The 13,020-nt window shown below is 47.0% G+C and overlaps 1 protein-coding gene across 1 annotated transcript; it reads right to left on the bottom strand.

The window, feature by feature from the left end:
- Window positions 1-4,066: 4,066 nt before the first annotated feature.
- On the bottom strand, window positions 4,067-11,302 carry YARS2 (tyrosyl-tRNA synthetase 2). Its single transcript, XM_075940287.1, has 5 exons — window positions 10,501-11,302; window positions 7,054-7,221; window positions 5,864-6,019; window positions 5,350-5,520; window positions 4,067-4,412 (listed from the first exon to the last, which is right to left on the bottom strand). Exons 1-5 carry the CDS (start codon window positions 11,265-11,267, stop codon window positions 4,253-4,255), a joined length of 1,422 nt encoding a protein of 473 aa, XP_075796402.1. The 5' UTR covers window positions 11,268-11,302; the 3' UTR covers window positions 4,067-4,252.
- Between the last annotated feature and the right edge of the window lie 1,718 nt (window positions 11,303-13,020).

The following is a 13,020-nucleotide window of genomic DNA, read 5'->3' as shown; positions in this document are numbered from 1 at the left end:
CCGCTATTTCAAAATAACATGTGCTGTTGAGACAGTTATTTTGAAAGAAAACCCTTCTTCCGAAATAACTGTTAAACCTCATTTTATGAGGAATAAGGGTTATTTCAGAAGTAGGGACTTCTTTTGAAATAACTGCATCTACACAGCGTTTTTATTTCAAAATAGCACTATTTCGAAATAGCAATATAACTCGAATATGCAAATGAAGTGCAGGAAATTCAAATCCACGCTTCATTTGTAATTTCACTCAGCTGCATTTGCATCCCTCTTTCGAAAGAGGGTGCAAGTGTATATTTACCCTAAGTAAACAGAGAATGTTTAATTAGATGTGATCAGGTTTTGTTTGTTTGTTTAAACTCCTCTGTGCTAAACTCCGCCTCCAAAAAAAACTTTTAAACTGAATTCCAGGGAAGCAATTCTCTGTGCTTTAATCTGCTTTTTTCTTTTTTTCAGTTGCTCTATCTCCTGGCAATCAAGTATGCTTTCCCAAGTATGTTGTCTTGGTTTTGTTACTAAAAATCACCTTTTTAAGACTGATCAGACTCTTGTGTCCTAGGAGGTTCTGTGTAAATGTGCCTGAGACAGAAGATTAGCTAGTAAGAAATTATAGTTTGTTTTCAAGCTCTCTCCTGAGGGAGATTTAAAGAGCTTGGAGTCACCTCATAGGAAGAAGTTCCCAAGTTCATCTTTCTGGATTCCAGGGGATTTTTGCATTTGGGTGGTGGTAGCATACCAACCAAGGTCAGGGAATCTGTGACCTTGAAGAGGTTTTTTTTTTTTTTAAAACAAGCCTTTAGTGGCAGGGTATTTTAAGGGTTCTTACAGGACCCCATGTTCTACTGTCAAGGTGGGGGGCAGCCTAGATATATTCAAACTAGGGATGTAAACAAGTAGTAGAGTATGTAATTAACCCATAAGCCTACACTTATGGGTTAATCTTTTTGACTACTCACATTTCCCTTTATCAGAGGCAGCAAAGGGTCAGGGGGAGCTGGCTTAAAAGACAGCAGCCAGCAGCTGGGTTGGGGAGGAGGCTGCCACGAAGTAATGTGCTGGGAGCCTTCCCCCTGCAGCAGTCTCTGTCTGTGGGGAGCTCAGACAGTCCCCCACCCCCCAGACAAGGGCTGCTGACACCTCCCACTGCTGCCTCTGTATGTGGCTTTGGGCAAAAGGACAGGGATAGGATTCCCATTTTAAGGCATGAAAAGATGTTAATTTTGAATAGGAATGATTGAGTGAACAGCACGATTTTTGCCTCATGCAATATGCAGTAGGGTAAATATCTCAGACTTTCCTTGCAGTTGTGCTTGCTTGCAGAGCTGAAAGAAAATAGACTTGCATCGATTCAGTGGGGTGACCTTTGATGTATAGTGCTGAAGTCTGAAATGATGTGGAATTTAACACCGAAGTCCAGCCAGTCCTTAAGATATAAGAACTGGAATGTGTGGTTTCTTAATGTAATTGATTTATGTAATGTGGGAAAACTAAACATTTTGCTTGGTGTTTGTAGACCATTTAGCACAATAGAGCCTTGGAGGGGTTTAGGCGATACAATACATTTAGATTATGCAGATGCACAGCCTACGAGAGGCTAAAACAGGGGTGGGTAATAATTTTTGGTGGGGGGGCCACTCCAAGATTTTGGTAAGTAGTCAAGGGCTGTACTTCTGTGGAGGGGTGTGGGGTCTGAGAGGGTGTTTGGGTGGAGGAGGGTTGTGACTTGGGTCAGGGGACTGGGATGTAGGGTCAGGGAGGGAGTGTGAGTGCAGGATTCTGGCTTGGGGGAAGGGTTTTAGAGGGAGTACAGGTCTGGAAGGAAGTTGTGACCTGGGGAAGGGGGATGCAGAGGGTTTGGATGGGTGAGGGAGTTGGGGGTGCAGGAAGGGCTGGGGTGCTAGAGGCCAGCGCTGGCTGGGAATTTACCTAGGTGGGCTCCTGGCCAGCAGGTTGCAGTACTCTTCTCTCCTCCCCCCACCTCCCTTGCTGGAAAATGCAGCTTCCTCTTTCCAGGTGGCTCTGGCTCTGAACTCAGCATGGGGGAAGAGGGTTGCATTGCCCCTGTCACTCAAGCCAATCTCTTAGCTGTGATTGGATGGCTGTTTCCAGCCAACAGAAGCTGATAGATTGGCAGCCGGTTGTTTCTGGCCAATAGGAACTGAGGATTGGGCTGGGGGCAGGGAGATCACATGAAGTCTCTCCCTCCCTGCACAGCACAGAGATGCAGGTATTGGGTTTTAAACCACAGCAGCTATGTGCCTGAAGGTCCCAGTGGGGGGGGGAGGGGGTCTGTGGGCTGGATCTGGCCCCTGGGCTGTATTTTGCCCAGGTCTGGGCTAGAATAGCATGATGTACTTTATCTGGGTTAGAAGTTGCCTGCCAATTACTATTATAATTAGGGTCTACCAAATATGCAGTTCACTTTTGTCATATTCAAAGCCATAAGGTTTTTAAAATTAATTATTTCAGCTATTTAAATCTGAATCTTTAGAGTTTTGTAATTGTAGGGGTCCTCACCCAAAACGGAATTGTGGGGGGTTGCAGTACTGTTGCCTTTATTTCTGCACTGATGCTTGTGGCAGTGCTGCCTTCAAAGTTGGACAGCTGGAGAGCAGCAACTGTTGGCTGGAAGCCCGCCAGCTGCAGCAGAAGTGAGGATATGATGGTACAGTATTGCTACCCTTATCTCTATTCTGCTGCCTGCAGATCTTGGCCTTAAGGCTGCTCTCTGGCTGCCAAGTTCTCAAAGCTGCACAGATATAAGGGTAGCTGCAACCCCTCTGGAACTGCCTTTTGGGTCAGGACTCTCAATGTGAGAAAAGTTAATCTCCCTCACGAAATCTGTATAGTATAAAAATACCAAAGGGGGGGGGGAACCCCCAATAGATTTCATGGTCTAAGACCACACTTTCAATGGCTATGGATTTGGTAAGATCAGACAGTTTACATTTTAAGTGAGGCTCACCCAAGTCTGCTTTTATGTTGCGTGTCTTACACTGATGAAAGCCACACTGCCCAGCAGAGGATACCTGTTATCTTCAAGTTTGAACTTGCGTCTCCTTGCTGGTTTATGTAGGTTGCTCTGTCAGGATGAAGTCAGATTGGCCAATGATTGTTCATTCTGCAAGATGATGCCGGTGGCTCTCTTTCCCAATAGATGGATGCATTAAAATTTTTCATTGCTTGCTTATTTCCTGGGTCAGACATTTGGAACTAATGTCTGAGCTGTTAAGAGGTCCACCCCTCTTTCTATCTAGCCACTTTACTATGTTTGCAATTGTAGTTTTGTTTTGATAATAAAAGTTTTTCTTTTTCTAATTATCCAGTATTGGTTGATTTGTGTCCTGGAATGTCCGTCTGTGTGTATCTGCTTTCCTGACTGAGGGGTCAGCTTGTTTTTCTCTTTTACAAGATCTTTTGGGAAAAAGATCTTGTGGATTTAAAAGCACTTGATGGTGGCAGTGGATTCTCCAAAATCCTGGTATTAGGATTTGGGGGGGGGAGAGGGGATTTTTTGTACAAGAGCCTGTAGAGGCAAGGTTTTGGAGAGCTTGTGTAGGCACCCACTTCTGCATTCATTGTGCCAAAGTGGAGAACAGCCTTGACAACTTTAGTTTTTCAAATATTTTTGTAACTTTATTTCCTGAAGAGGAAGAATAGCAACCTTCATCCCATCATAGCTCATCTTTTTGGATAAAAGTTTGTAGGTACCAGTTGAAATGAGTGTCCAGTGTTTAAAGTTTGTCACTGTTCAAACAAAATGAAAGCCTCAAACTAGAGCACAAAACAGATCTTTTCTTGAGGGTATAGGATGGGGGCAGAGAATTAGTTTTTCACAATCCTGATGGCAAAAGAACAGACTGATTCTGGGGCACATTTATTGCACTGAGAATTCTGTTTGAGAACTGATTATGTGAATGGCAATTGATAATTGCCAAAGATTTTTGGAGGTAGACTAAATGGAATATTTTGCTGAGTTTTAGTATATTCTTTGCTTCATGACTCATAGTATGTAGCAAACCTCTCAGATTAACATTATCAAAATTAAAACAAATACAAAATTATCCTTTTGTGAATGTAGCTGCTTTATTTGAACCATTAGGTAGGATCTCACATTGTGAGAAGAACGAGACAAACACTACTCTCCTATTGGGCTGTTCTCGTGAGCTGTGCAATATGCACAATATAGAAAGGACAAGGTAAGTCCGGAAAACTTTGTGCGAAGGTGTATCTTACATTTTAATTATTTCCTTTGTCACAACTGCAGCCATTTTATAAGGTAGAAGTTTTTCTTTCCAATCCTAAGTACTGACACTCCATTCTTGAGGATATGTTGCCCAATAACAAGAACAGCTTCTGGATTAGTTACTTGCATGTAATTGATAGAGACTCCACCATCTGTAATCTTCTGGTACCTTAAAACAAAACAGTAATCACAAAATGATTATTGCCAACCCTCAAACATTCAGATTAGAAAAAAAAGAATTTACTCTATTTTTGGTGTGGGAGACATGAACTGCCCAACTTTTCCAAATGGAATATGAAATCCTTGCCTCTAGGTCACTTATTCAAGTTCAGTCCAAGTCAACTGAGATTGGTACCAGTCACATTCCTAAAGGACACCAATCCATGCTTTTTCCAAAGGATGTTGTGAATGCCAAGAATACAACAGGGTTAAAAAAACTGGATAGGTCCATGAATGGCTTATTAGCCAGGATAGGCAGAAATGCAACACCATGCTCTGTAACAGCCCTCGCTTCTGTTTGTCAAAAGCTAGGAATGGATGATAAAAGATAGGTCACTTGCTGACTACCTGTTTTGTTCATTCCCTCTAGTGTCCAATACCTGATGCTTCAGTCAAAAGACAGACCATTCATTATTCATGGCTTTTAATCTGGTGCACTGACAGCAATACATACACTTGTTTCAATACTGAGGTTTAGTCAACCAATTCTATTTTCCCTTTTAGTGCATTTGGAATTGGTTCTGGTGCACAGACTTAGTTACTTAATGAATTTTAGCAGATAGCAACATTCTAACACTCCAATGAATACAGCAGTGAGGATGATTTTAGCAGCAGAGGTAAGACCTATCAAATTACTTTACCTTTATCATAATTTATAAGTCAATCTAGTGTTGTGCAACTTCTACACCTATGCTTGTCTCCTGCTTCAATTTACAGTATTTATAGGCAGATCATCAACACCTCACTAATCGATTTCTCAGATGAATGATTACTTTGCTGTTTTGATATAACTGACCTGAATAAAAACACTGTGGAATATGAATTTCTGGAAGTGTACAATTGTAGACCATATAACAAACAGGATTAAATTAAAGAATACAACATACCCACTGGGTCCATCTTGAATGGCATTTGTTTTGACACACAACTCAAGTACACTCATTCCAGGTTCAAACATCATTTCAGCAAATGGAGCTTCTCTGAAGAGTTCTTGTAATTCTTGGTCAGACATAGCTTCCAATGCCTCCACACTGCTGTAATACAGTGCTTTAGTACACCTAAAATACATATATTGTTAGTGTTTTTCTGTTTCCTTAATTAAGATTTTCTCCCCAAATACATGACAGTATCTGTGCTGAGGACTGTGAATGAAAAGTCAGGCTACTCCATAGTGCATCTTTATCACAGTAGCAGACCTTCCTACAAAAAACTGCATTAAGACTGCCCCTCCCCCCCCAACTTTGTTAGTGCTACTTAAGGTAAAAGCAACTGCAGAATTACATAAAATGTGCCTTCCTTCACCCTCAAATATTCACAAACTATCCACACAGAATTTCTTCTGGTCATAATGAGCATTTATCCTAAATAAGCCTGAAACAGTATAAATCAGTCAAACTTTACCTTTTGGCCAATTCCAGACCTTCTTTTCCATGAACAAGCTTAGTTACTTCTGCAGCAAGTCTTTTTTGAGGTCCCCGCCTTTCAGGTTCTTTAGCATGCATTTCCATTATGTGCTCTATTTCCGGAAGAGGAAGGAAAGTGAACAGTTTCAGGTACCTAAAAGCAGAAAAGGATTTATTGTGTCTCTACTTCACTCAGTATTATTACACTTCTTTTCTCTCTGCCATGCAAATTTAATTCCATGTGTTAAAATTATTTTTTATTAATCCCAGTTGCAGATGCTCTCTCAAACCTTTCTTTTTCTGTTTGCGGAGTTAGGACTAACAATATGTTTTTTGGATTTCAAATATTTCCTCAAGCGCATATGCTTTGGAAACCCATACACCTTCCTGGTGGTGTCCCCTAAGCCACTTAACACTCAAAAGGTCATTTTTTGATGCTAATTTGTGATGCATAGATCAACAAATGAATTACTAATGTCGTGTACATTTATGAATCTGGTAAGCTATTTAACCAATATAAAGACTCTTTCAAAAACTGGCATGACGACAGTGGAAATATACTTTGCTGCGCAATCTCATACTGTTGCTGCAGGCCTGGTCAAAGAGTCTGCAGGGCCCAAGGCAGCGTGGCTGAGCCACAGAGCTGCAAGTGAGCAGCCAGCTGGGCAGGGCAGGTAGCTGGGCAGCACAGGGCCCAAGGCCACCTCATGCACCTTGCCCAAAGGCTGGGCCTGTGTTGCTGTATAAAATAGGGATATAAGACTAGTTGACTATCCAATAAGCAGAAGCTTATTGGACAGTCCACTAGTGATGCAACTGGTTGTCGTCCCCCCCCTTGCTGCCTATCAGAAAGGCAACAAGGGAGGGGAGCAGGAGCCAGTGTCGGGGGAAGCTGTCTTAAAAGCCGGTCCCCCCTCTCCTCCCTGGCACTGTCTCCATGGGGGCCTAAGGAAGGTAGAGGCACAGCAGAAATGGCGCGAGTGGGGACTGAAGCAGTCTCTGCTTGTGCCACTTCTGCTGCAATTCTGGTTTTGAAATACACAAGAGCCCCAGTGGGAAATCCCATCGACTAGTCAATTAGTTAATCTAAATTTAATATCCCTAGTATAAAATACAAGCATACCCTCAGTGCTGCTGTTAGTTTTCTGGAGCAAGTTTTATGGAAAATGAGGTTTAAGAACTACTTGCCTCTCAACAGTGCTGTCTGGCTGTCTTACAAAAAACTGGTACAGCTCAAACGGAGAGGTCTTATCTCTGTTTAGCCAAACTGCATTACCAGCAGACTTTCCCAATTTATCTCCAGTGGTACTGGTAATAAGAGGCACTGTGATTCCAAACACTTCTTCTCCTGTCACCCTGTGGAGAAAGAATCACAATGCATTAAGATCACATTGCCCAGTAAATTTAAATATAACGTGTACTTGGAACTACTGGTTCTTCTGAGGTGTTTCTAAACTTTTCACAAAGTAATTATATCATACTAAAAGTAATTTAAAAAAAATTTTTTTTAACTCAGCCACTAGATAGGAGGTAAAAAATATTGGTGGAATACAAAAATGTTACAATTTTATATGTAATGAAACTACCTAGTTTAAAAAAAAAAAAGCTTCAGGATATAAGCCAACTAGCAGCTAATAAAAGGTTAGGAAGAAAATTCCCCTGTAGGCAGGTTATTCCGTAACAGGTTTCCTTGTAGGTTCTTCTGAAGCATCTGATTCAGAATATAGCATTAAAATCAGGGACGGGAAATAGTTTTTGATGGGGAAGAATTTGGTACTTACCCAAGAATTTGGAAAGTGATCAGGCTGCACATTTCTACTATATTGATGGAGAGACTGTGGGGTCTGGGATGTAGTTTGGATATATTGGGGAGCTCTGAGTAGGCAACTAGGGTGCAGAAGGGCATTGTAACCTGGGGCAAAGATGCAGAGTCTGGGAGGGAGATTGGGTGCAGGAGGGGTTTGATCTGGGGCCAGTGTTTGGGTGCACATTCTGGCCAGAAGGCACTTATAGGCAAATTCTCCTGGCAGCCCAGTGGGACTTTCAAGTAGGCTCCCTGCCTGCAACAGCCCCACATGCTGCTCAAAGCGGTCAGCTGCTGGGGCCAACATGTGTCTTGGCGCACTATGCCCCTTGGGAGAAGGGGGTGCAGTAGCTTTCTGTGCGCACCCACAAGCACTGCCCTTGCAGCTCCAACTGGCTGGTTTCCGGCCCATGGAAGGCTGTGAGGATGGTGCTGGGGCAGGGGGACAAACACCACATGTTGAGAAGCATGTGGAGCCATGGCAGGCAGGGAGCCTGACCAAAGGTCCCGTTGGGACACAGCAGGCCAAATCCAGCCTGTATTTTGCCTATCCTGATTGAGGTGCATAGCGTGTCAATTTTGATATATTACAGTGTCTTATAGATGATGTGTTCAGCATAACCTGCAGAATAACTGAGTGCTGTTTAGCTTTGAGAAGTGCCACAGCACCCTTAATTTCCATTTCACCTACTAAGACAGACTAGCACAAACACTGTTTGCATTTACTTATCAAGAACAGCAGCAACTACTACACCACCAATGCTGGTATTCTGAAGTTGCTCCTTAGGATTTTTCAGCACACTTTTCTCCTTTATTTCTACTTATCTACTGGAAGGCGAATAGATTGTGACTTTTAAAAAGGACCGACGAAGCTTTACAATGCTGATCTCTAAGTCTCACTGTCAGCCAAAAGATGCATTTAAAAATAAGTTAAAATAATCTTTCATTTTGGAAAGCTTGTTAAAATTCTGGAAACTGACCACTTTCACATTTCCACTCCTAACAATTTTATGAAGCGTTTCATGATTTTTAATGTTTTACTTGAAGTCTCCTGTGCAGGAGACAAGAATGTGAGACTTTCCACTTTCATTTAAAAAAAAGCCATGGAAATTTCCAGCCCTCATGACTGCATGGAAAAGTTTGAGTGTGATATCTATGTACCACTAAAGGGTGAAAAACCAGAAGCAAGTTAAAAAAAAATATAGCAGGTGTTAAGTTTAAGTCAAAAATAACTATTTGTGGCCCAATTCATTTTTCTGAATACCTGAGCTTGGCTATGCTTAGTTCCATACACTGAGGCTACGTCTACATTGGCCCCTTTTCCGGAAGGGGCATGTTAATTTCACGAGTCGTAATAGGGAAATGGGCGGGGGATTTAAATATCTCCCACGGCATTTAAATAAAAATGTCCGCCGCTTTTTTCCGGCTTTTAGAAAAGCTGGAAAAGAGCGTCTACACTGGCCCCGATCCTCCGGAAAAAGCGCCCTTTTCCGGAGGATCTTATTCCTACTTTGAAGGAGGAATAAGATCCTCCGGAAAAGGGTGCTTTTTCCGGAGGATCGGGGCCAGTGTAGACGCTCTTTTCCAGCTTTTCTAAAAGCTGGAAAAAAGCGGCGGACATTTTTATTTAAATGCTGCAGGGGATATTTAAATCCCCCGCCCATTTCCCTATTACGACTCGTGAAATTAACATGCCCCTTCCGGAAAAGGGGCCAATGTAGACTTAGCCTAAGGATGTTAAGCAGGTAACTAACTAATTGTGTACTCAATACAATTTGTACTGAGTACACTGTTAGTCAATGAGCTGCAGCTCTGCAGTTTTGATGTAGTAGGAGCTGTGAGCACAGGCAGCCCCGATCCTACTACATTTAAACTGCAGAGCTGCAGCGGAGATAAGTCCAGGACCCAGTGTGAGCTCGAACTTAGCAGTCCTGGCTCAGGCTGGGTCCTGGTCCGTTGCGGCTTTGCCTTTTAAGTGTAGTAAGAACCACCTGGCTCTTACTACATTTAAGAGGCAGAGCTATAGTAGTCTGTGACCCAGCACGAGCTAGGACTGTTGAGTCCCAGCTCATGCTGGGTCCCCTGTTGCATCTCTGCCTCTCCATGCATGCGGAGACAATGCGGGGGGGGGGGGGGGAGGGGGGAAGAGAACTGGCTTTTAAGGCGGCTCCCCCTCCCACCCTTGCTGCAAGTAGCCAAGCCATGGCTCAACTACTTGATAAGCTTAGTAGTCCCTTACATCCCTACTGTACGCTACTTGAGAATCAGTAAAGGAAGAAATTTGACCCTTTCAGTGTTTCAATATTGCTCTCATCAGTTGCGCTTGTGAATTAGCAGGTGTGAAGCAACTAGTTTGAGTTTGGAATAGCTGCCTCCTTGCTTTTAGATAAGTCACACACAAGATACTAAGGTTGCAGACGCACAAGGTAGCACCTAGCCGGTTGAGTGCCATCATTCCTCAGGGGCTTCCACTGCCCAACTCTATGAAAGGAAGCAATCAGCCATACTTGTGCAGCCCATGGCAGTTTCCCCCCTGCGGTCTTTCTGAGGGTACCCATCTCTGAGATGGGACATGGGAAGCCCTGCAGGTGCAGCTCATGATGACATCTGTCAAGGCCTGCCCAGCCCAATGCAATGAAGTTTTTGGCAATACTGCTGCAGTGCACAATGGCATGTGGCAGGCTGGGCTCTCCTGCAGCCATCCCTGTGAGAGACCAGGCTGGTGGCCACAGTGGTGCAGCTCCCACTAGCCCCTCTCAAGCCTGCTCCGTGCCATCTCTCAGGGGCTGACCATCCCTCCAGGGGATCCCCTTTGGTCCCACCGCCCTTACTTGGTGACGAGCTCGTATCCGGTCATGATGTTGCCCATCTGGTCGGCTCCCCCGAGCTGGATGCGGCAGCTGTGGTGCTGGTGCAGGTGCAGGAAGTCGTAGGCCTGCAGGGCCGGGTAGAGGAACTCGGCCAGGCTCATGCCCTCGGGGCTGCGGAGCCGGGCCTGGCAGCTCTGCCGGCTCAGCAGGGTGCCCATGCGCAGGCGGCCCCCGACCCCGCCCAGGAAGCCCACCACGGGCTCGCGCCCCAGCCACCAGGCGTTGTCCTGCAGCGACACCTCGCCCAGCCGCGCGCCGCCCGCCGCCGGCCAGAACAGCTGCTGGTGGTTGTCGAAGAGCCGCCGCAGCCCCTCGCGCAGGCCGCGCGCGTGCTGCCGCGCGTGCTCCTCCGACAGCGGCGCGCGCTCCTTGGCGCGGCCGCTCGGGTCGCCCAGGCGGGCGGTGGCCCCGCCTACCAGGCCGATGACGTTGTGCCCCGCGCGCTGGAAGTGCAGCAGGCCCAGGACGGTGAGCAGGTGGCCGACGTGCAGCGAGTCGGCCGTGGCGTCGAAGCCGCAGTAGACGGTCAGCGGCGGCTGGCCCGGCTCCAGCAGGGCGGGCAGCCCGTCCTCCGCGCCCGGCGCCGGGAACACCTCCTGGAACAGGCCCCGCTCGCACTGCGCCGCCAGCAGCCCCTTGGCGGCCGGAGCCCGCTGCGCCTGGTGATGGAGCCGCCGGGAGAGGCCGCGCCAAAGAGGCGCCGCCCGCAGCCTAGTGGGCGCCGCCATCTTGGGTGGGGGGGGACGCCGCGAGGGATGCTGGGATAGGGGCTGACTAAAGCGCGGCTCCTCCCCGAGCGGCCTCGGCCGCCTGTGCCCCGCCCTGCGTGAGAGGCGGGGACAGTAACCCCGCCCCCTCCGCCCGCTACCAGGGGGGGGACCTCGGGCCCAGGGGCCTTATGCAGCCCCGAGCTTGTCTGGCTCGGTCCCTCAGGCTCAGAGCCCCCCCCCCCCCCAGCACTGGGGAGCCCGCACTGGCGCCCCCCCCATCCACCCGCAGGGCTGGAGCGCACAGTCTGCTAGGCTGGGCCCCCTTAGCCTCTGGTGTGGCAGGGGAGTGGGGGGGGGTGTCTTTGTACTTCTTTATCAGAGGCCACGTCTCTGAGGGTTTGTTTTTTTGTGCTTCTCATTTGTGTGAGGTGCTTGACTGATTTTTCTGTGGGTTAGTGCTCCCCCCCCCCCCCACACACACACAAAAGGGTCCCCACTCCTGCATTACTGAACCTGGCACACCTGCTCTCCCTAGTCCAGCCTCTGTGTGCCAGCTTGGTGTGCAAAACCCCGCTGCCTTGGGCCCAGGACAGCTCCTGCCCCTCTGGCCTGCACAGAGGCATGGGTGCTGGAGGTGCTGCTGCATCTAGGGTTGCCAAATGTCTGGTTTTGAACCAGACATTCTGGTAGTTGAGCTTTTTGTTCAGGAAACAAATGGAGAAAATCCTGGACATATAAATGTCTGGTATTTTGTAATTAAGTTGGTGCTGGATTCTGCAGGAGAGCCCAGGAAGCAACATCTCCCCCAGCCTGGGCACCCCTGTTCTGTAAAGTGGCCACATGTTCGTCTCCCTGTTGCTCCCCAGCCTGAGATCGCCTGCAACCATGCCCACTGCCGCAGGACACTGCCTGCTTCTCCACGCTGCTCCTGTGACACGAGCCTAGTGGGGTTCCTGCACTGTAACCATTAGAACCAGCAGCCTCTCCGCTGGCTTCTCAGTCCCTCCCTCCTGCCTGCCTCCCTTCTCTGCACATGCCTCGCTCGCAGCAGAGAAGCCACTGAGACAGGCTGGCTGGGCTCTGCTTTTCCCCCTCCCTCTTTCCCAGCCTGCCTGGTGTTGGGGCCCTGGCAGGTCTCTTCTGTCTGATTACTAAGCTAACCTCCAGGCCTGGCTCCCACTACTGAGATAGCTCACTGAAAGCCCCACAGCAAGAGGGGGAGGGCTCCCTTCTTTCCCCAGGTAGGTACCCCTTTGATACAAGAGCTAGCTAGCCTAGCTGGGGGAAGGCTAGGAGAGGATCCCTGCCTGAAATCCCAGCCCTTAGAGGAGGAGGATTCCCTGGGATTCTTGTGCAAAACCCCCATCTTGCGCAAGAGCCATTCTGCCGCTTATTTTCAGGCAGAACAGCTCTTGCGCAAGAGCGGGGGTTTGTGGAAGAAGGAGCATTGTAGACTGCTCCTTCTTGCACAAAAGCCCATTGCACAAAAATGGTGGCTCATTAGGTATGCAAATGAGGCACAGCACTATTCCTTGCTGTGCCTCATTTGCATATGTTCTTGTGTAAGAATGCGCAATGTAGACGTAGCTTAAGGATACGCTTACGCTACAGAGGAAGATCAAAGCTACCACTGTCGATTTTCCAGGGTTCAAATTAGCAATCTAATTAAGGCAGCTAATTCGAAGTGAGAGGGGCAATACAGTCAATGCCTATAACCTTGCTTTCAAGAGGAGTAAGGGAAGTTCAAACAAGAGTGTTCTTCAGCCAACTT

Source organism: Pelodiscus sinensis, chromosome 1 (genome assembly GCF_049634645.1).
Source record: "Pelodiscus sinensis isolate JC-2024 chromosome 1, ASM4963464v1, whole genome shotgun sequence".
In the NCBI taxonomy this organism is placed as follows: Eukaryota; Metazoa; Chordata; order Testudines; family Trionychidae; genus Pelodiscus; species Pelodiscus sinensis.
The sequence above is the reverse complement of the archived record's forward strand: the minus strand, read 5'-3'. Positions and strand labels throughout refer to the sequence as shown.